Source organism: Tinamus guttatus, unplaced genomic scaffold (assembly GCF_059628265.1).
Source record: "Tinamus guttatus ecotype Peru unplaced genomic scaffold, ASM5962826v1 Tinamus_guttatus_pri_ptg000048l, whole genome shotgun sequence".
Classification (NCBI taxonomy): Eukaryota; Metazoa; Chordata; class Aves; order Tinamiformes; family Tinamidae; genus Tinamus; species Tinamus guttatus.
In genome coordinates, this window is record NW_028288582.1 from 3,566,051 (window position 1) to 3,589,259 (window position 23,209).

General features: G+C 42.1%; 1 protein-coding gene across 1 annotated transcript in view; it reads right to left on the reverse strand.

Annotated features, from left to right (window-relative positions):
* KCNH5 (potassium voltage-gated channel subfamily H member 5) overlaps positions 1–23,209 on the reverse strand; it is a 142,141-nt gene that overhangs the window by 117,306 nt on the left and 1,626 nt on the right. Inside the window, exons 2-3 of the mRNA XM_088539485.1 lie at positions 7,285–7,408; positions 1,290–1,396 (exon numbers count right to left, since the gene is read on the reverse strand). Of these exons, the coding sequence (XP_088395611.1) occupies positions 1,290–1,396; positions 7,285–7,408 (231 nt within the window). The remainder of the gene's footprint in view (positions 1–1,289; positions 1,397–7,284; positions 7,409–23,209) is intronic.

A 23,209-nucleotide genomic window follows, 5' to 3' on the forward strand; every position in this document is an offset into this window, starting at 1 on the left:
ACCAATCTCATTAGATGACAGAATGGAAACAGAAAGCTAAATAAATCTCCATCCTGAAATAAAATTTATTCTCCCCCTCTTGCTCTTGTTTTTTCCACAATATCTCACAAATATAAGAGTGTACACGATAGATAGTTTAAAAAAGAAAAGCAGGGGTGCGGATATGTTTGGATCCTTCTTAACATACTACAGAGATATGAAAACCAGAAGTGCTGGAGTAAACCTGTCGTCCATCCCCACACTGTCCAGGCCAGAGGAGTATATTCCAATGCATGTATTTTCTGTTTAACCTTGCAACTAAAGGCAAAATTCATCTTCAAATCTCCCAACCATCAGATAAACAAGGCACAAAATGATTTTTTGGTACTTCCTCACTTTCCTAGGCTGAAATTCATGCCCATGGCGGGGTTAAATCCATGAGGACCCTTGACAAAATTCAGCAATGTTCATCTGGACACGTTGGGATTAAAACGATAACTCACTTGCAGTAAATTGGAGAAAGGGTGAAGAGCAAGCGCTGTTTGTGCGATGGCTCCAAGGCCATTAGGTGGATTACTTGACAGCACCAATTCCTGGCTGCTAACCCAAGATAAAAGACTTTTGACAACTTTGAAGAAAAGTGGCCACAGAAGTGGCAGTCTGGGTAGCAGCTCAAAAGCAGGTAGAGAACGTCACGTGCATGTGAACTTCCTTAAGCATTATCCATACATACACATGTAGATAGATATATGTATATGTCCGAATAGGTGCTGAGTAGAGAGGGAGCTTAAAGTTGAGGGCTCTGTATGTGGGAATGCAGTAAAGCAGAAGAAATTTGCAGCAAACCTTCAGGTCTGAAATAGTTGACCTACTAGAGAGGGTAAAAAGCTACAGTAAAGTCAACAGGCATACAGATACTGCCTAAGAATAATATTTCTTAAGACCACTTCTTGGGCAGATGTAAAGGAGGAAGGGAATTCAAAACTGAATCTCACTTGTAGTGATTTGGGGACATTTCTTGTGTGGGGATCTCATTCAGGATTTCTTTTTGTGCAACCTCATCAGATTCTCTTCAAGGACCCAATCCACAAAAATGAGTATAATTCACAAAGAAGGATTCAAAGTAGAGATATTAGAAACCGACTACTCGGTAATCTGAAGATTTGTCCTGAAAAAGGAGCTCTTATTCTAGCTACAACAAATCTTGCTCCAAAATTCATCCATATGTCAAAATTAACAATTATTTTGGTTGATTATATATTTTTAATATGCACTATCACTCCTAGCATCATACATAAATATATACATACTGTTTTTCTTGTAGAGGAGAATTTCAAAGCAGTTTGACTCATAGTTGTCAAAAGTCTGTCGGACTTTTTCAATGGTCTTCTTGTCTGTCAGTTCACCGTACATAAAACTGAAAAAGAAAAAGCAATTTCCCTTTTATCTAGACAAGCAGCAACTTTGTTACAGGCATTTTAAATTGTCTAAGCACTGGAGATACTATTAACTGTCATTTATCAAACTTTAACCATGATTTACACTTCATTTAAATATTTAGAATATTTCAAGGTTGTTATGAAACCTGCAAAAGTACGTAACCCGTAACCATGGCTGCCTTTTTACTGGAAAGCAGATTTATTCCCCAACATCTAATGTTTCATTAAGTACTTTTTTGGGCATGCCTTTAAGGATATTTTATTAAAAAAGAGATGATAACATATAAATTCATTATATCTATGACTACAGGTCATGAGAATATTGCTGTTAAAAATGGAGAAGGCTGAATAAAACCTATCAAACCTACCAAATTTTCTTCAATTCTGCTGAAAAGTCTTCTGAAAGAATAAAGGAACTGACTGCCGTTAAAGGTTCTTGGCTAAACTGATGGCTACAAACCTACTGTCCAGATGCACCTTAGACAAAATAACTGGATTTCTTCCACTGAATATCCATTACAAATGAAGGCAGGGTGTAACCAAGGGACATAAAGACTGTAATTCTCTGAAAATTCAGCACAGACTAAGTATATGAGTTCGCCCACTGCAGTTATATCTGCACTACTAGCAGATATAACAAATTTTCTCCTTGTTTCTTTCTTATTGCATGGTGTGGACATTACATTAATGTTCTTTAATCTTCCAGTGAAAATATGGAAAATGCTAAAAGGCTTTCAAAGATTCACCCCTCTCCAGACCAAGGTTATAATAATGTAACTTTAGCTCTGCTGTTTCTTGTCATTCAACCACGCCACCTTTCCCTTCCTTCCAGGTCAGAATTCCAGCCAGGATGAGTGAAGCCAGCCCCGCTGACCTTCCCTCCGATGCCTTCGCAAGGAAACAGCCAGGCTTTTACAGCCTCGATTTAAAAATAAGTGAAGGTTGCTCTGTGCAGATTTGCAATTACAGAATTGAGGGAAAGCAGACCAGAGGATAAAAGCTCTCAGGCACTTAGATATATACTTTTAATTGATCAGGCATTTTTTCCCCCTCATTTCCTTTGCTCAGAAACAGCTTGAGCTTCAACTGAACCCTACATCAGACAACACTAAGAATCTGAAATAGAAAAGACATCAGCGCCTCTCTGGTTTAAATGCAGTTTCTTTTATTGATCAGTAGACTTCCAAAGGTTCAATAAACATTCATTTTATGCTCACCGTTCTGAAAGAAACAATAAAACAGCAGTTAGTGACTTGGCAAGCGTTAAAGCACTCAATGAAGGCCAGACCGTGGATGTCTTGGGCACGTTGCTGAAAACCCACGGGCTGCTCCCGGAAAACGGCGCTTCCCAGCACGAGTAACGGGAGCGGAAGCGGGTCACATCACTACAGGCAACCAGGGACACCCGGAGAACTGTTGATAAATGACACGTCACAGCTGGTCCCCTCAGGACAGCTCGGTCATGGAGATGCCATGGAATGGTTTTCACCAGGGCAACTGGATTTTCCTTTTCGTTGTCCCTGGGATTCAAAGCAACATTCCTCTCAGTTCTGAATGGGAGAATAACATGAACCTGTTGAAGCACTTGACTCTACATGGCTTCAAATGCACAAAGTCATCATGAATTAACATTAAAACGACAAACCCTGTGCCGCACTCGGAGCTATGGACACACTCGTCAGCTCACTGCTGAACACAATCAATCAACTTTATGCTTTATATTAAGCCAGTTTACTATTGCAGTGAACCTGTAAAACTCAACTCCTGCATTATTTGCACATACAAAAAGGTATTTTAAAGGAGTGTGAATAAAAACATCTTTCAGAAGTCAATTTTGAATAGCTGGCACTGAAGGAATGTCAAAGCACCTCCACTGTATAACTTACATAAGATTTCCGCTCATCACAATTTCAATCTACTTTCATCTGTCCTACTTTGTATCCATGGAAGGACTTCTACTTCTTCAGTCAATCGCTCTGTCTTTTTCTGCCTCGTGTTTTTGTTATTTATTGCTTGTCAAGTACCTTTAGTGCAAACTGTACAAGACAAATATCAAAACCACCCTACTACTGGGGATCTCACTACCTAGAAAATAGATTTATCAAAGAGAAGCAAGCCTTATTGAAATACTCTCAGAGTATTTCTGAAGAAAGGCACAATCTTAGATATTTTTTCCTTTCTCTGCAATGGACCACTCATCTTTTAAGATATCTGCATCCATGCCTCCCTTTGAAAGCATCCCTTGACATAGAAAAGCCACACAGAAAGCTTTTCATTGTGTTCTTCTGTCCTTTGCCAGGAGCCAACATCTTCTGCCGGCATCATCAGAATTGTCCCAAGTCTGTAGCATTTGCCAGGTCAGGCTTTAATGGCTCCTTGTAAGGAATTATCAAGGTTAGACGAGAGGTAAAGCACGGAAGGCACGCGATCCTATATCCAATTTACAGCTCTGTTTATCTGAAAGCATTGGATGAAAAAGGATCTGTTCCAACGGACAAATATCTACCCAGAAGGAACAGCAAACACTGATCTACATATCAAGAGTTTCGAAAGTCTGAGCGCTAAACGGGTGTCATTTCTGAATATAATCGTTAAAGCTCCCCAGCTCCAATAGCTGTTCTTGTCGGATTTCTTCACGTGGCTTTGGCAGCGCCAGGGGCCTTCTCATGCACAAAAATCCAGCCACAGAGGCAATATCCCAGTAACAAAGTTGACTTTTTTTGAACAACAAGTCTGACATGCTGCACACACCAGGCAAAATCCTGGTTCTTTGAACTTGATGGGAACAGTGCCATGAACTCCTCCGGAGCCAGGATTTCACTTGTAGACATTTCATCCCACTTGAAACGGCAGCAGCTCAAAGCAAGAGAAAGCAGAGATGTTGACTGGCGTGTTGCAAGTGTTTCAGTGCAAACACCATCTGTAAACAAGCACTTGAGCAAGGGGATCCAATTCCCTCCTGCTCTGTCGGGGGGAGACAACACAAGAGCTCCTTTCCTCCAAAAAAAACAAGCAAGCACCCAGCTATTTCCAGCCCTGTGTTTGACTCCTGGGTGCAAGGAGAGAAAACAAAGCAAATGCCAAGTGTAAAATGCCAGGGGAGGTCTCCTAACAAGCCCCTCAATAGGTGCCTGGTTTTTCTGAAAGCTCGTCTCATACACTAAATTTAACCGATAAGCAACAACACCAAGGGAAAACTGGTATTACTTGCAACATTAAACAGGGTTTTAATGGTTTGCAATTGTTTACTCTAACTACATTTTCATGAATTTTGGCCATGGAATACGAAACAAGCAGTTTTCCCACACGGCAGTAAATCTGTTGGTGCAACTGGACGGCAGGGATTTTTGCTCCCTAGTTACTTGAAGGGTTTTGCAGGGTTACTTGAAGGTTAGAGGTGCTGGAAATGCAGCTGCCCATCCACCTTCTGGACCATCAACTCACTCAGGAGAGCTGTTCACACATCTCCTTCCACCTAAACACCCTGCACATTTTAGCACTCACTTATATCAACTCCTCTGAACATCTGCCCTGGTAAAGGTGTAATTTCTGGTGCCACATGTACCCAAAAAGAACAGGGTTCAACTATTCAATCAGTGTTCACCTAACCTAAACTTTATATACTCTACTTTGCATATGTCTGATAGAACTATGGAATCTGCACTAATACCGGGGAATTTCTAAGTGATCTCCCTGCCAATGGCCACAGTGGTGCTGATTAAAAACATATCAGGTAGCCCAAAAATCCAAGGAATTACCAACTTCTTACAGGACTAACTCACTCCTCAAGTTGGCATAAAAAGCATTTGCACCCCCACTGCTTTCAGTTTATCCACCCTTCCTTATGGCAGATACCAACCAAGAATACCTGAGATTTGATACAACGATGACACATGAGCAGTTTTAAAATAGGGAATATATTGTGACAGAAATGCCAGGCAGGGGCAAAATAACCCAATACTGAAAAAAAAAAATGGTTTATCCTTTATCACACTTAGAATCAGAATCAATAACAATTCAAATGGAACCCTAAGAATCAGGGACTGGATTGCTTGTACCTGTGCATTTTCTTTAATGGGATTTTTAACATTAAAATGCCTTCCAAAACCTATAATTAAGGTGGGTCACCATAACATTTTTACCCCATGACATTTGCCTTATAACACTAAAGCAAACATTCTATATAAAAATAATTTTATGTATAACATAATTCAGGCAGGATGTCTCCAATTTGGCCTAAGTGCCTGACTCAGAAAAAATAACAATAATAATAATAGTTCAATTAAAAAAAAAAAAAGGGGGAAGAAAGAAACCCACAGTGATGTTCTGTTGAGTAAACCTAAAAAAGGCACCATTGACCTTGAAACTGTTTTGCATTCCACACAGCTGCAGAGCTCTTCATTAGAGAGAAGCTCCAAAGACATTTCTCCCTGGTAGGGGACATGCTGCATGTCAGACCACGTTGAAAACTTTCCCAGCTTTTTATCTGCAGAAACTGGAGTGTCATGTAAGAGGCAGGAAAGATCACACTCTATATACAGCTCCACCAGCTAAAACCCTGATACAAAAACCTAGCTAGCCCTGCTTTCAGCGTAGCGAGGTCACCTCAAAATCCAGAGATGGATGTAGACGATGAAGATAAAAGGAAAAAGAAAAATCTTTGCTATCAGACACTTTTTCTACAATAATTCCTCCTTGGATCCGCATACAGGTAGAATTCAGCTCTAAGACTCACTCGAATGTGACCAGAACAGGATCCTTACAGAGGTAACGAGAGGTATCACATTCACAGAAAACACCCTGAGGTGTCCCCTCAGTTTTTCAGTTAAAGGGGTATTATTAGGAGAATAAACCCATATTTTTACAACATCTTCCCACAATGCCAATCTGTATTTACAATGATTTTAACACACACACGAGTTAGCTCACAGGGAAGCAGATCAAGTTCACCCTGCAGAAAGCAGAGATGATAGGAGAGAGCAAGAGAGGAATTGTGTAAGCCTATTTGGGATGGCTGTGATAAGGCTGCTGCTTTCAGCCCCACTGAGCATATTGACTTTTGTGCTATTGCATGAATTAATATTTCATGTCAGCAGCATATGCCCTTTTCTTTTCTGTGGCCCAACAGAGCACACCTGGCCACACAGAGGAGCCTTGTGCTCCCAAGGTCTCTCCTCCTGTCAGTCCCCAAATCATCCATGTAGATGCACAGCACCTTCTTCCCAGGATCCTGCAGTTGGTTCCAGGACCCAGTTTATTTTGCTCTCTTACACACAAATTTAGTGTTTTCCCAAAGCATTGCTTTTTAAAGAGGGCAGCAGAGCAGGCACAGATCCATTTAAGAGTCTTCATTTTGCAGTTTTCATTGCAGTTGTATAGTTACCAGGGGATGACATAAATCAGAACTGGGCAGACTTAGCTTGCTTTAGAAAGATTTGGGGTGGAATATTAAATTTCTAGATGCTCAAAATTTAAAAAAAAAAAAGAAGAAGAAGCACATACAACTCAAAATTAGTTTTCTTTTATTTAGAACTAAATCTCACACTATTCTAAACACTACCCCAGATTTAGCAAAGGACATGTGACATTAAGCATGTGAGTAGTCTGCTAATCCTGACGGAACTAAGCATTGATTTTACCGGAAATTAGTCAACCATGTGCTTAACTAAATACACAGGTTTAAGTGCCTTACCATGACCTGGGTCAGTGGTTGGTTTCATTCATTTTAAAGCCATTTTTAGTATTATAGTTCCCTTTTAGTTCTGCAAAACAAAGCTTTTCATATATCAATCCCAGCTTCAAATCCTAATTTTTCTTCCCAGCAAATTACACTTTTAAAACGGCATTGAGCTGACAGGCCACCTACCTGCAAGTGCTACTTTTCTGCATGACGTCGGCTCGATGATATCCAGAGAGTTTGCAAAATCCGTCATTACTATAAACTACAGGCCAGTCCACAATCTGGGCATTTCCCAACAGAAAACTGGATTCTAGAAAAAGAGAGAGAGAGAAAGGGCTGTTGTCAGTCGCAAAGTACATTGCAGTCCTTCCAGTGCTACCCAGCAGATGCAGAGAGTTACTTGTGTTGGCAACTACTATACAGTAAAAATGTGAGAGCTCGCTGGAAAAATGAGGCATTAAGTTTAGATCTTGATGAAACAGGATGGCGTTTAGTAAAACAAGTAGCTTCCTTCACTCCCAAATAGCAATACCAATATAGGCACCAACTCCAATTTAGAAAGGATTCATCCAGTCCCCATGCCTGGGCAGGATATTGTTTGAGTTGGTTCTCCTACGTAAAAAAAATAAAATAATAATACACCTCTCGGACTTAACCTTACATGGCCTTGCAAAGTGAGTTTTCCGTGCTGAACATGATGTTGCCAGACACCAGGATGCTGGACAAGACCCACGGGCAAGTGGGTCTTGAAAATTGGGTCTGAAATAAGTGGAATAAGTGAAATAAATGGATCTGAAATAACATAAAGCAAACATCACATTCTGTCCAAAAAAGTGCCAGTGGGTGGTTTGGGTTCATCCTAGTAGCACAGCATCAATTGCCATAAACATACAGATATAGGCAGGGAATATTCTTAGGAGGTTGAACTCCAGATTAACTATCGCTTCAATTATCTGTGCTTTCAGTCAGTGCCTACAGTTTATACGCATGGACTGGCACCAGCATGCGATGAGCTAGTCCTAAAATAGTTTGGAACGATTCCTCCGACACTGTTTTTAGCGAGGCGCTACTCAATAAAGAAATATCCATTTTCCTTAAGCACAGCACTCGGGTATTTTATGCTCACCAACATCACAAACATTTCTAATTTTGTTTCACGATATTCTCTCACAGAGTATCAGCTAGGAGAGAATCCAAATTGTGGTCTCTGGTGATCTCCTGACCTTTATTTATTTGTACTTTTAATTTAAAGCTTCGTTTTGACTGTAGATGTGGAACTTGTAGGTATCTTTGGCCCACTCACTGATAAAAAGCTATTAAAATGTAGCTACTGAAAAGCTATTAAATTCAGCTATTAAAAACCATTGCTATAAGGAAATAATAGCAGAGGTCTCGTTCATCAGTTTTTGCCAGAAAATTTTCAAGAGACTTTTTAACAAATTATTTTAGTACCTGAAGAATGGATGTGCCCATTACTTGCACAGACATCAGGTGTATGCAGAGTCATTTCCATAGAAAAATAACAGCGAGTTTGCAGGAGCTATGTGCTGCCTTCTCACCTTATTTATAATTCTCTGACTAGAGTGCGAATCATACACATTATTCCATTAGAAAAGGAAATGTGCAGGGAAAAAAAAATGCTATTTATTGCTGCTTTTATGCTTTACAAGCATAAATTTTTGAAAGAATAATCCAGAAGCAATTGGATTTTCCACAGAAAAGTAGATTGAAAAGTATTTAAAAGTTAACTGGTATGAGAAATGGAAGCTTGGATTTTGCTTAAGTTCAAATCCTTTACTTGAATTCACTGCAAAGCCAGTTTTTAAATGCAGCCCCATTTCCTCAGCACAAATGCCTTATACAAGTGAAATCTTCATCCCTGGAAATCAAAGCATTTGATAGCCTGAGCTCCTACCATATCAACACCTGAACATTTGTGTCCCTTTTATTTTGCAGAGGTATCAGTCTTGCTTTCCACATAATTTGCCCTTAGCTTTTTAAGGAGAAATCTAATTTCTGCCCTGTTTGCTCATCCTTTTATTGCCTGAGCAGGCAGGAGTTTTGACCCCACAGCACTTGGCAGGGGGCAAAACAGGAATTCACCCAGCTAGGACGATACCCCGGATAGCAGCAAATATTACAAGTCCTCTGGTCAAAACCAGGTCTGATTTGGGAGGAGGAAAGAGATGTTTGCTTGTAGAAGTACATCCCCCCAAAGTTTTGGGTGTTCACATATAGATAAAACAGAGTAGCAACCTCTGCTATTTCACAGAACCAAATTCCCTGTGGATGCCAGGCAGAACCAGGATTCATAAACAGGCAATGCGGCTTCCAAGTCTCCCATTTGACAGAGGTAACCTTGACCTGGGTACATTCCTGTGCACCGAATCAGAAGGTAGATGTGCAGCCAGCAGAAGGCATATGGCATATAGCAGTTGGCTTTCATATATTATGTATATGCCTTTACATAGGGTCTCACAATGCTGGCTAAGGCATTCATTCGACACTGGGAGGGAAAGAAGCCACCCTATTCATATCTCATAAAAACAGAAAAGAAAGGGGAAAAGAAAGACAGCAAAATTATCTTGATAGATGTTAGTATGTGTTAACAGATTAGCTCAGATATATACTATATATGCTAATAACTAGATCGGATATTAGAATACGCATTTTCTTTTGTCCTCCATAAATTTTCCTTTACGTGACTGACTTTCCTACCCTTGTTCCCTAAGCAAGCAAGGCTTGTTTGCCCATGCTCGGCCTGTGAATACATATGTGCGTCCTACTCCAATTGAACAAAAAGCCTCAATCAATGTTTGCATCTTGGTAGACACGAATGAATCTGAGCGCAGGCACAAAGCCATAGGAATCCATGTTTCATTAATGCTGCTGCTCAGGAAGCAGCTTGCTAAGATTTAAGGCAGAATGGGTGGGCGCCTGCCCCCAGGGTGGCACAGCTCCTAACACCATCTAAAAAACATTAGTTTGCCCACGGTGTAGCAAACGGGTGCTTTTACTGTGCCCCCATGGCTCAGCATTCACTCGTTCCCGCACCCTCCCTTCATTTTATCAGCAATCACCCTATTTCCCCCAACCAGGACACACATAATTCTTCATTATTTCTATGATCTCTCCAGATCGAAACTCCAGACAGGTTTAAATTAACATTAGTCAGCCTGTGTATAGCTTTAAACATCCAAACCGAGCATTAGGGACACGACACTATGGAAGAACTGTCTTTTGGGAGGGCCAAATGTTTCCGTTCTCCAACTCTTTTGCTTGCAGATAAGTTACTCATCTGCATGGTTTCCATGCTAGGACAGGTCCATCACAGATGTGTCTCAGACCAAGACACACATCACTCGTGTGGCAAATTCCGCTCTCGAGCTGATTTCTTTGCTGGTTGCTTGAGCTATACTGGCAGGGAAGCAGGACCTAACTAAATCTACTAGCAGACTTAGACCTGCTTACAGTCCCCAAGGACTTGGCACCTTCGTACAAGCCTAATTCTTCATTCAAGCATGTCAGGTATGGAGAAAGACAAGTCTGCTCCATCACCACAGCCTGCAAAAATGATGCAAGATATCTCTTCCTTTCTTAAAAATAAATAAATAAATAAATAAAACTTATTCAAGGATAAGCATTTGTATAAGGAACTTAGCCTCTTATAACTGAACAACACAGAATTCACCCACTAAGCCTAAACCTGAGCAGCTGAAGGTATCCACATTTCCAGTGCAGCACAACTTTGCTGAAAGAGCAGTACTGCAGCAGGTGTCATCAAGGATGGCTGAACTTATGGGTGGCAATGCATAAATGCAGCTCATGTTCTGATACTGGTAATTTAAATCCGGGTAAAATGAGTGTTGAGGCCTAGAAAGGAAAGTCTGCTCTTTCCATGCACAACAGTCCACAGCTTCCCAAATGCTTTACTGCAGAGGCTGGGAGTGACTACCCCGGCCCACCTGACACAGGCAGTTGCTGAAGGCAGGGCAGTAAATCTGGCAGACCACTGGTTGGATCCAGTGGATGAACCGCTCTGCACCTGCGATCCAAATTACTGCGTGGAAACATCACACTGACAGCCCCAACACGCTGCTGACTTCAAAACCTTCATAAACGATCAGCCTGAAACCTCTAGTAATGCGCTCGTTCCTGCTTGGATTTTTTTTGAAGCACTGAAAATGCATTTCCACTTTCCATTTCCTTAAAGATCAAAGATAATTTCTATTATTTCTAAGGTTGTCCTGCTGCCACTGCCTCCACCGATCATCTTCTCCAGCCCCATTTCCCCCCAGTGTATTACAGGATGTGCAAGTTTTTCAACTAGACACGTTTAAAACACTCTCCGTCTGGAGGGGAGCGGGGAAGCAGGGCTCAGAGAGCGGATATGGCCTTCGGAGGGGCTGGATTCATCTTAAGGAATCAGCAAGCACTAAATTCCCTAATATAACTCAACTACTTACAAAGTTTAATATATCTGGCAAAGAACTTGGATATTAAATGCAAACAGCAAAATTCCAGACGTGGAAGACATCACTGGGGCAAACAGACACGGTACCTGCCGCTTCCAGCACTTCTCTTTGGCACAAAGGCAGCCAAGGCAATAGAGCAAGGAGCCTTTCATCTTGCTCTGGCTTGCAGGAGCTAATATTCAACACAGCACCGAGTCTTGTTTTGTTGTTAAAAAGAAATGACCACAGTGTGCAAGCAGCTTTTTTAACCAACAGAATGCCCAAAGCAGTGTAAAATTCATGTTATGTAATCACAGGAGAGCAAGAACAGCTAAATCATTTTAGGAGATATGTTTAGCCAAGTGTGAAACATTGTCTCTAATCATCTTTTTTCCTCAAGAATACTTGGGAATCACTTGTAAACAAAACTATCTGAGTATCCACTTCGGAATTCCATCTCTTCCCAGGAAAATACTCAAGTAATTTAAGTCACTTCTGAGAAAATGTTTGAAAAGAAATGAAGCAGTAGCAAAACAGAATTAGGGTGGAGAGGGGAAACAACATTTCCATGTAGGAATAAAGTACTAGCCCAAGCAATTTGCCTTTCTTGCGAATGCTCTCTTATAAATGGCCCCAAACACTTCAGCTGACTCTTTCTATAGCTACACAGGGTTCTGCTTATTCCTAGTATCTTCCTGGAAAACTCATGGGACTCCTGGGGCGAGAAAAAAACTTCTAAGAGAAAATTTCTCAAACTTGATTTTCTTCTAGTTTTTCTTAACCAAGTTTTGCCCTGGTTATCATACTTCAAGGCATGCACAGAAATGGTGAATCCAGGCCCATGCTTAAGTCAGGATTGTCTATGGGCAAAGCGCTGCCTAGAAGCAGCCTCCGCCTATGCTTTTTACTCCTTCCTATAAAACCACATTGCTGCCTGGCAAAGCTCTTATTTCTCTTGTGTCTTTAAAACATGTAAGACATCACTGTCATCCAATTTATCCAGCACATTAAGCTTTGGTTGCCTGGGGAAAAAAAAAAAGAAAAAGAAAAAAAAAAGGAAAATAAGGGGGGAAAAGGGAAAAGGGGGAAAAAATGAGAAAAAATGAAAAAAAGGGGAAAAGGGGGGGAAAAAAGGGAAAAAATCCCTCGTGGAATAAACTCTCTACTCACCTTTCTGCAGCACTGTTGTATTTATTTATGTACTTACACTCCAAAAATGCATGGAGGGCTAAACCCAGAGCAAGATGCCACCATACTGACTATGCTTAATTCCTGCCCCAAATAAGTGCTCCTCAAATAAAACAAAAAATAAATAATCCAGTGTTGGCTGAAATATTAAATCAACATCTAAGTCACTTAGCTGGGAACACAGCAGCTTTCAGCAATTTAGAAGGCAAGCACAAGCAGAGAGATTACAGTCTGCCTGCAATTTACCTTCCCCAAACTTAAAATTTCACTTTAATCATTCTCACTGTGAAATCCTATGAGCAGCTCAGAGTCTTTACTGCAGGACAACTTCACTGACCTCAAGAAGAGTTCAAAAATCAATGAGGACAGAAGAGTGTCCCCATGAGTTGCCTGAGAAATTATATCTTATATATACCTCTGATGAGAGGTTTTCCCCTACACGTTCACTTATCCTAGCATTAAAGTAATCCTTACCTAGTTGATTATCTTCTACATGCTGCCACTGAATTTCTTCCCTATTAAAATGATGCAGAGCACACATGTCACGAGACTAAATTCGAACTGGAGAGCTCTGTAGCTGTCACCAAAGGCAACAGGCAACTTGGGAGAGTACTGAAAAAATCATACATATGTCTACATCTGGTTTTAATTTCATATATACTATATATGTGTGTAAATATATATAAGAAAGGGTGCTAACTTCCTAACTTCACATTCCAAAGATGATATAACTGTGCTAGAAGCAGTTGCTCAAAGATGAGGTTGCATCTTGCAGCCCCTCCGCTCACAGTAGCCACAGCTAGAGCTTAACGGAGCTTGGCTGGATTTCCAAAACCTGGGTTTGGGATAGAATTTCCTGCCTCTCCCCTGCTCCACTACCCGTGCAAATGACCAGCAAGGGGCTGGAGCAAGACACCATTAACAGGACATATCAGAGCCCGGGGGATGCGGAATTGGGACCCGGCAATCCAGGTTACACCTGGCTTAGCATCCCAAAAGACAATCTCCAAGCGTGCTGAAAAGCTCTCTGAAAAAACATCTTGTTAGAATAGTTTCTCCAACGTCTTATTTAATTTTATCACATGGGAAAATATGGTTTCCTTAAGCTCACCAGACAAAAACCTGAAAATTCAGGTTAACCACTAAACAGTACCCTGATAGAACAGGCTAATTAAATGTATTTCCACAGCTTACTTAACTTCCTGGCATTCTTCTTTAGCCATGTATTTCTTCCAACAGTAATAACAAATCTGAATGTTTACTCAAAAAAAAAATCAATAATTTCTTTTTTTTTCTTCTCCATCAGATTTAATCATTAACCTGGGAATGCAACAGCACTTACAGTGACCTCTTGTGGCAACGCTCAGCTTGTGCTCAAACATCGCTCCTACCACCACATCCCACAGCCAGTAATAGGTAAAGAAAAAAAAATAACACTAAAAGCATAAGACCTCTATTAAATAAAGAAGCTGATCAGATCTCAGTGAAATCCAACTACTTCTTTACCTAACAATATGTTATTATTTGGGCTTATAAATTAATACAGTGGCATAGAGTTTTCATTAGTTTTTAATAAAAAAATTGCATATAAAAGCAAAAGCTTGAGTGTTGTGGAGGCTTGTTCAAAGACAATAGTACCTTGTTAGCAGATAGTTAACCACAAGGGTGTCAGTCTTTGCAGCAGATGGGGGACAGAGCCGAGAAAGACGAGGACTGAGGAACACCTCCCCCTGCCTCGTGTGCGACGTGTCTTGCCAGAAGAAAAGAAACAAAGCCAGACAACCGCGCAGGTGGCCAGATGCTGATTGGTTGTGCGCTTTGCAACACTTGTGTTAAGAAAGTATAAAAAGAAGTCGGTTTGGAAATAAAGTTGTCTCACTCTGCACCCCAGACTGAGTCCGTTTCTTCACAAGGTGCAACAAATGGCGCCCAACGTGGGGCTCGAAGACTAGCTGTCTCTCCGGTTGCACCGCCCAGCTGAACTCCCGGGAATCACGCTGAAAGGAAGCGTAAGGATCAAGCTGAAAGGAAGCTTACTTTGTGTGCACACTAAAAGCCTCTTGAAAGGAAAGAGGTAAGCGGCTGGGAACTATGGGTTCATACCTAATGAAGGAACAAAAGGACGATTTAGAAGCTTCTCCTAAAAACTTGAAACCGCAAAGAAAAAAATTAGGTGAAGAAGAGCTGCAAAAGGTTCTTGCATGGGCTTCTAAAGACGATCCTTCGGTGAATAGTAAGAATGTTTTTAATCTGGAAAGATGGGACCAAATTGGGGTCCGACTGTGGGATAGTGCCACGCGCGGTGATAAGGCTGCTGCTAACCTGTTGCCACAATGGCGAGTTGTACTCGAAATATTGAAATCTCATAGTGGGTTGCAGTCGAACATAAATGACGGGATCGGGGCCCCTGCCATCCCCTCCGCGCCTCCTTTACCTCAATCGTGTCCTGATGAGAATCAGAAAAGAAAACGTGCTGCAAAAGCCTTTGCGGTACTGCCACCTGATGAACAGGACGATGATCCTTTTGGTCCGGGTCCTATTGACCCTGGAAAGGAGCCAGACCTATACCCCCCGGATCCTCACGATAAATGGGCCTCAGTAAAACGAGGAGCAAAACAGGCGGGGGATGTGGGCATGCTGAAAGCCTTTCCCGTTATCTGTGCACCAGACCAGAATCCGCGTTGGGAAGGTTTGTCGTATAATCTTATTAAGGACGTGCGACGTACGGTGACAGATCATGGCCTTGGCGCACCATATACCACCCACCTTATACAATCTCTTTGTGATTCTTCGGTTTTTACTCCCCATGATTTTAAAACCTTGTTTCGCCTCATTATGACTGATATGCAATACACGATGTGGGAATCGAAAATGAGAGAGCTTGCTCGAGCTCAGGGGGAGGAAAACCAGCGGCTGTCGAAAAAAGGTCCTTTACGGGCTGTTACTGTGGACGTGCTAATGGGGGAGGGCGATCACAGTGCTACAACAGCACAAGCAGAAATCCCCCCTGAGGGCTTGCAACAAGTTAAGGCACTTGCTCTCCGCGCCCTTAAGGCCGTTCCGGAGAGTGGTAAACAAAGACAACCTTTTGTTAGCATAAGACAAGATGCGAATGAGCCATATATGAAGTTTTTGGATCGGCTTAATGAGGCTCTGGAGAAACAAATTGATAATGAACAAGCACGAAGCTACATTTTTAAGCAACTAGCAGTTGAGAATGCTAACCCTGATTGCCAGAGAGTTTTGCGGCCACTAAAGGATCCTACTATTGATGACATGCTAAAAGCATGTATTAATGTCGGTACCAAACAGTATGAATATTCACTGATGGCCGAAACATTTGCAACAATGTCTATGAAAAGGCCATGTTTTGCTTGTGGCCAATTTGGGCATATTCGTAAATACTGTCCGAAAACACAAGCAAACAAAGGAGCGCCTGGACTATGTCCGCGCTGCCACAAAGGACAACACTATGCTAATCAGTGTCGATCAAAATTTGATAAGGAAGGTCGACCGCTAGCCCCTTCGGGAAACTTCAAGCGGAGCGCGGCGGGGGGTCGCGCCATGACAGCAAATCACCCCTCAGAGCGGCCTCACCGGGAAGCAGCCGCCGCTTGTGCGCCAGCACAGGCGGCAGCGCCGGGGTGGACCTGGCCACTACAATAGAAGTGCTAATTACTGATACATCAGTTGTGCTAATTCCAACTGGTGTCCACGGCCCCCTGGGGCGAGGAATGGTAGCACTATTGATTGGGCGATTTTCAACAACGAGACAAGGGCTGTTTGTGTTACCTGCAGTTATCAACGCAGATTTCAAAGGAGAAATTAAGATAATGGTATGGACTCCGATACCACCCTGTACTGTGCCAGCAGGAAGCCGAATAGCACAATTAGTATACTTTTTACCACAGACACCAAACGCTGCAAACATTAACCATGGCACAGGCTCTTTTGGGTCCACAGGGCATGAAATTTTCTGGACTCAACAGATAACTATGAATCGCCCGCAGATATCCTGTACGCTACAAGCAGGACTGATAAAATTTAATGTACAAGGAATTTTAGATAGTGGAGCAGATGTTACAGTCATCGCTGCCTCACTATGGCCAAACAGTTTACCCCTAGTTAAGGCACATACATCGCTTTCAGGAATTGGTGGGCAGAGTACTCCAATGCAAAGCAAAAGATTGATAAATATTATTGGCCCAGAAGGAAGAACTGCAAACATTAGGCCATTTATATTGCCTGGATCCATCACCTTGTGGGGGAGAGACTGTTTGAGTCAATGGGGCATGCAGTTAAGCACGGATTTTTCTTAGGGGTCACTATCCAGCAGCAGGTCCCACCCATGATTTGGAAAACGGACAAGCCAGTGTGGGTAGATCAGTGGCCCCTTCCACAAAATAAACTGCTGCAATTACACAAGTTAGTAGATGAACAATTGCAAGCTGGTCATATAGTTCCTACTACAAGCCCCTGGAACACGCCAGTTTTTGTAATTCAAAAGAAAAATAATTCCTGGAGGCTGTTACATGACCTTAGAAAAATCAATGAAGTCATCGAAGATATGGGAGCCTTACAGCCTGGACTCCCTTCTCCAGCAATGTTACCTCAAACATGGACTTTGATAGTAATCGATTTGAAAGACTGTTTCTTTACCATTCCACTTGCACCGCAAGATGCACCTCGGTTTGCATTTTCTGTACCTTCCATCAATGCTATGGAACCGCATAGCAGATACCATTGGAGAGTTCTGCCACAAGGCATGAAAAATAGTCCTACATTATGTCAACAATTTGTGGCAGCAGTTTTAAGCCCAATACGCAAATATTTTGATAATGTCCTCATCTATCACTATATGGACGATATATTGATTGCTGCAGAGCAAAAGGAAACAGCAGAAGAGGCTCTGCATCAGATTACGCGAGCAGCATCAGCTGCAGGATTAAGAATTGCGGAAGATAAAGTACAGGAAAGTCCGCCTTGGCGATATTTAGGATGGAGAATTTCTGATCATCAAATTCGACCACAATCATTGACCTTAAAGACAGACATAAGGACTTTGAATGATCTTCAAAAACTTTTGGGAACTATTAATTGGATCCGTCCCTCCTTAGGAATTTCCACAGAAGAATTACATCCTCTATTTAAGCTCTTAGAAGGAGACACGAGTTTGACATCCTCAAGAAAGCTCACTCCTCCCGCGCGAGCTGCGCTTGGTAAAGTTGTGGACAAATTAACCACTCAGACTGTTCACAGACGAAAGCAGAATTATCCTGTCAGTCTTTTTGTTTTTTATTCTAGCTTCCAACCTTATGGCTTATTAGCACAATGGATACCACAGGACGCATGTCCATTAATAATCTTAGAGTGGGTGTTTCTGCCTCATAATTTTGGCAAAACTGTCACCACCGCTATTGATATGATTGCAATGGTTATTCAAAAAGGAAGAGAGCGTTTGATGTTTCTAGATGGCACAGAGCCTAATATTATTTATTTACCACTTGATACAAAACAATTAACCTTTTTGACTCACCAGTCTTTTGTTTTTCAGTGTGCCTTGGCAGATTATCCAGGACAGATAAGTATTCACTTTCCAGGACATAAAATCATACAGTCTTTCAACTCTCTTTCTCTATTACCTCTTTGCCATTTGAGCCTTACGCCAATACCTGATGCTCTTACAGTATTTACTGACGGCTCGGGTAGGACAGGTCGTGCAGTTGTAGTCTGGAGAAATGATGAAGGGCATTGGGAGAGCGACATACATGTTGTCACAGGTTCACCGCAAATAGTGGAATTATCTGCAGTCGTCCGCGTCTTTACGCGATGGCCCTCTGCAGTTAACATTATAACAGACTCTGCCTATGTTGCAGGATTAGTCTCTAGGTTAGAACATTCGTTTTTAAAAGAGGTTTCAAACGAGACCCTCTTTGCGCTTCTTTGGAAGCTTAGATGGCTATTAAACAGAAGGATTTATCCGTACTTTATCCAACATGTACGCTCGCACACCTCACTGCCTGGACCTATTAGCGAAGGTAATGCTCAAGCAGACAGCCTTGCAGGAGCTGTAGTTCTGCCAGATCGCTTTGCACAAGCACGTTTGTCGCATGACTTTTATCACCAAAATGCAAAAGCGTTACGGAGGTCGTTCCAGTTGACTCAGGAACAAGCTAGACAAATCATACAGTCATGCCCAGACTGCCAGCGCATTTTACCAGTACCATCCATCGGTGTAAACCCTCGCGGTCTTTCTGTGCTTGAAATTTGGCAATCAGATGTAACGCATATCCCTGAATTTGGCAGATTTAAATATGTACATGTTTCTGTTGATACCTTCTCATCCTGTATCTATGCTTCTGTACATACAGGTGAGAAGGCCAAGGACGTATGTCGACACTTTATTATGGCCTTTGCAATATTGGGAGTGCCAAAAACTATAAAAACTGACAATGGTCCAGCCTATATAGCGCAAAAAACACAAATATTCTTTCAACAATGGGGAATCCAACATATCACAGGTATCCCCCATTCACCCACAGGCCAAGCTATTATCGAGCGCACACATGGCACCCTTAAAAATATGTTACAAAAACAAAAAAGGGGGAGTGTAGGCTTATCCCCACAGGAACGCATAGCGAAAGCTTGCTATGTGTTGAATTTTTTAAATCGCTGGACAGAAGAGGGCCCCCCTATATACCAACATTTTGATTCACAGAGACAACACAAAGTTCAGGATAAAGCCCAGGTTATCATCAAAAACCCACAGACAAATCAGTGGGAAGGGCCTTTTTCTTTAATAACCTGGGGTAGAGGATATGCTTGTGTTTCTACAGGCTCAGGGCCAAGATGGGTACCTGCTCGATGGATTAAGCCTTTTTTAACACAGTCATCACCATCATCCACACCACCGTGACATCATCCACACAGCAGTGGATGCTGTCCCAAGCTAAAACCTACATATGGGTAATTCTGGCCAATCAAATTTGACAGGACATGTTCTGTCTAGTAGGACAGCCTGTTGATGTTTGGCATATTTCGTTTATTGTTAGTGTGCCTGCTTTGTTTCTTGTTATGTGTTTAAGGATAGATCATTTAATTAAGTCATGGCTGTTCAAACAAAAACAAATAAAGAAGGGTGAGATGTGGAGGCTTGTTCAAAGACAATAGTACCTTGTTAGCAGATAGTTAACCACAAGGGTGTCAGTCTTTGCAGCAGATGGGGGACAGAGCCGAGAAAGACGAGGACTGAGGAACACCTCCCCCTGCCTCGTGTGCGACGTGTCTTGCCAGAAGAAAAGAAACAAAGCCAGACAACCGCGCAGGTGGCCAGATGCTGATTGGTTGTGCGCTTTGCAACACTTGTGTTAAGAAAGTATAAAAAGAAGTCGGTTTGGAAATAAAGTTGTCTCACTCTGCACCCCAGACTGAGTCCGTTTCTTCACAAGGTGCAACAGAGTGTTTCTAAACTGCCCCGACTTCAGCAGGAGTTAGACATGCTTAACGCCTCAGGATTCAGCCAAATCAACCCGAAACACTGGAAGAGGAAGGAAAGACGGATGCTTGTCTTTAAAAACACCTCACAGATTTCATCTAATGACACTTCTTGGTATAAGAATTCACTTTGCACTAATTGACATATCAGCAAGCCCCTGCTGTCACTGAAATTTCAAAAGCCCCCCCTGTGCCTCCAAACACCAAAGCAAGCCCTAAAAATACAATCTCCGTGACCACTCCTCCAATAACTTCCCCGCAACCAACAGAATTGGAGAATGGAAACATTTGGCTCAGGTTTTGCAGGTTCTTTACAGAAGGACTCAGGTTACAGCAGATGTCCAGGGGTCTGCAGAAGATCCCTCCCGCCCTCACAAACTCCAGGTAACTTTTTGGAGAGGGCTTTCTCTCTGCATTAAATGTCACTTAATTTGGATCAGATGAAAATCTGCCTTGTTTCAACTTGGAGCGGAGGAGCCTCCATAAATCATGTCCAATGACGATAAGAAACTATGTTTTCTATCTCTGCATATAAAAAAACCATTACACTACATGGGCTAGCAGTCGGGATGAAAGAAGACAGTATGCACTTATTTTATTTATAAAAGCAGTGTAATAAAAAACAAAAAGGTGACTGAGTACTACAGATATCATCACATGCATTTCCCTTCCTCTTCCTGGGTAAATGGATTTTTTTTGCCCATTCAAGCCAGGGGTATCCAGCAGTAAAATCTGTCTTAAGGAGTCCATTTGCATGAACGGGACATTTAACTGTTAGAGTCCAGGAATAAAATCTTAGGTCCATTAAAGCTCATGGTAAAATTGACAAGCAAATTGACGGAGCAAAGATTTCAACAACCCAAATCCACTCAGACAAGACCTGAAAGACCCTTTTCCCCAAGGAAGTTTCTACAAGTTATTGCAATAGAAAGAATAACCACGAATGATGGCTTATCTCTCAATAACCCATGCCCTTCTTTACAGCCTCTTCGTGCTTTCTACTACATACTGTTGCGAAGTCCCAGGGTTACCCTTTTCCCAAAATCATCCTCTACCATAAAAGCCAATTAAGTAGTTGACACAAACTGAATGCTTTGCTACTAGGGTACATGAAAGGTGAAGTTGGACAGGCAAGAGGGACACGCTTCTCCTTTCCTACATGTGCAGCTCAGGTCCATGGCTCTATCTGCACATGGGCCAGGACCACAAAGGCCAGCCCTGCACTAGATAGAGACTGGCCCAAATCTGCCCCTGCTTCCACCTTCACAATGCTGAGCTGAGGTCAGAACCAGCAGGAGCTCTGAACACACGTAAGAAGTTACCAATAATGATAGCAAAAATGGACGCACACTGACGAGACCATCTTAGGAGGAGAGAACATCACCCTAAGGAAGGCCCTTACTAAAAGCCCAAAATATTAATGGCAGGAAAAGGCAGACACCTTCATGTAATTTAACCTGGTTCTCTCACAAAACATCTCTTCCTTCAGCAACACAAAACACCTGGAGAGCTGAAGAACTAGGGCACACTGCAGCAAGACCACAGCAGTCTTTGCTGCCTCACATCAGACCTTTACTCAATGTATTTTCACTCTGCTGTTAAGAAAAGAACGTACAGAGCGCACAGAGATTACCCTGAAGGTGGGCCCGAGGGATCGCCCCTTTTCTCCAGCTGCAGCAGCTGCTCTAACAACAGACCACACGTATCCCTATGGATTTGATCTCTCCCAACCAGGCAGGCAAATAACTCGTGGAGAAGCACATTGGAAACCACCTGGGAGAGCAACACGGAGCTGCCTGAGAAGCAAAAGCAAGGGGCTGCTCTGAAGGTGTGAACTTGCCTCCCACAGAGACCCCTGGAGACAGGGACATGAGAGTCCCACCAGCTCTTCTACACCTCTGTGAGCACTTCTCATTTAACCTGATTTATAGCTGAGGTACAAAGGAAAGGTTCATAACATGTTTAAATGAAAAACACCTAGTGCTGAAAAAAAAAAAAAATCAAACATACGGTTGTTTTTCAACACCAGGTCTAGGTACCACGTTCAGCCTGTGCTACAGACTGCGCCAGTTCCTACTTTCCACATTTAAAAATAATGTAATTTTTTGTGTAAGCATTTGTTGTGCAGATCCATCTCTAGCAGCTCACAGTAACTCGGTCTCCACCTCTATTTCATTTCGAAATATTTTGCTCCCATTTCAGACCTGAAGAACTGCCTATGTGCCCAAATACCTAGTTTTTTCCCAGTTGTTTCCATTTTTTTCAGTCATTAGGGCAATAAAAGGTACTGCCTCTATCTACAAACCTTCTCCTGGTTGCTGAGAAGAGATTTACGGCCAAGAAGTGTGATGGGTTTGCCGGAGTGTGAGAAATTCCCCCCAAAAGTAGGAAGAAGCAGGGGTTTTTTATGCCATTACTCAACTTGACTCTGAAAAATCTCCTCACAATTGATAAATACAAGCACAAAAAACCTAAAAACACGGCTGCTTCACAGCATACACTGTCAGCAGACCAAATCCTTGCCTTTTAGTGAGGACTGTCAGGAGATCCTTGAACCAGATTTGCTCCACTGAACACGATTAAGTTCAGATTAAACTGTGCTGACTCCAATGAAAATTACTGTTTCTAAAAGGCACTAATGTCCTGGATGACAAAAATAAGGTCAAAATCTTGTTTTAGGGCACAACACTGACCATTTACATGAGTCAGGAACAAATTCCCATTCCACTCTTCACTTTGCTGTCCAGTGGAGCATTTCTGACTCTGATGTAGCATCGCGCTTAGGTATCACCACGGGAAGGGAAAAAGAAGAAGCAGTGACCAGATCAGCTTGATTTTAAAGCTCCCAAATTAGGCCAGATTAAAAATCGGAGGGCATGTTTTTAAAAGCATAACACTCTGAGTTTTTCTCGGGTGTTTTTGACTTCTCAAAGCTTTACTGAGCTTTCACTAGGGAGGACATGTGATTTAATTAG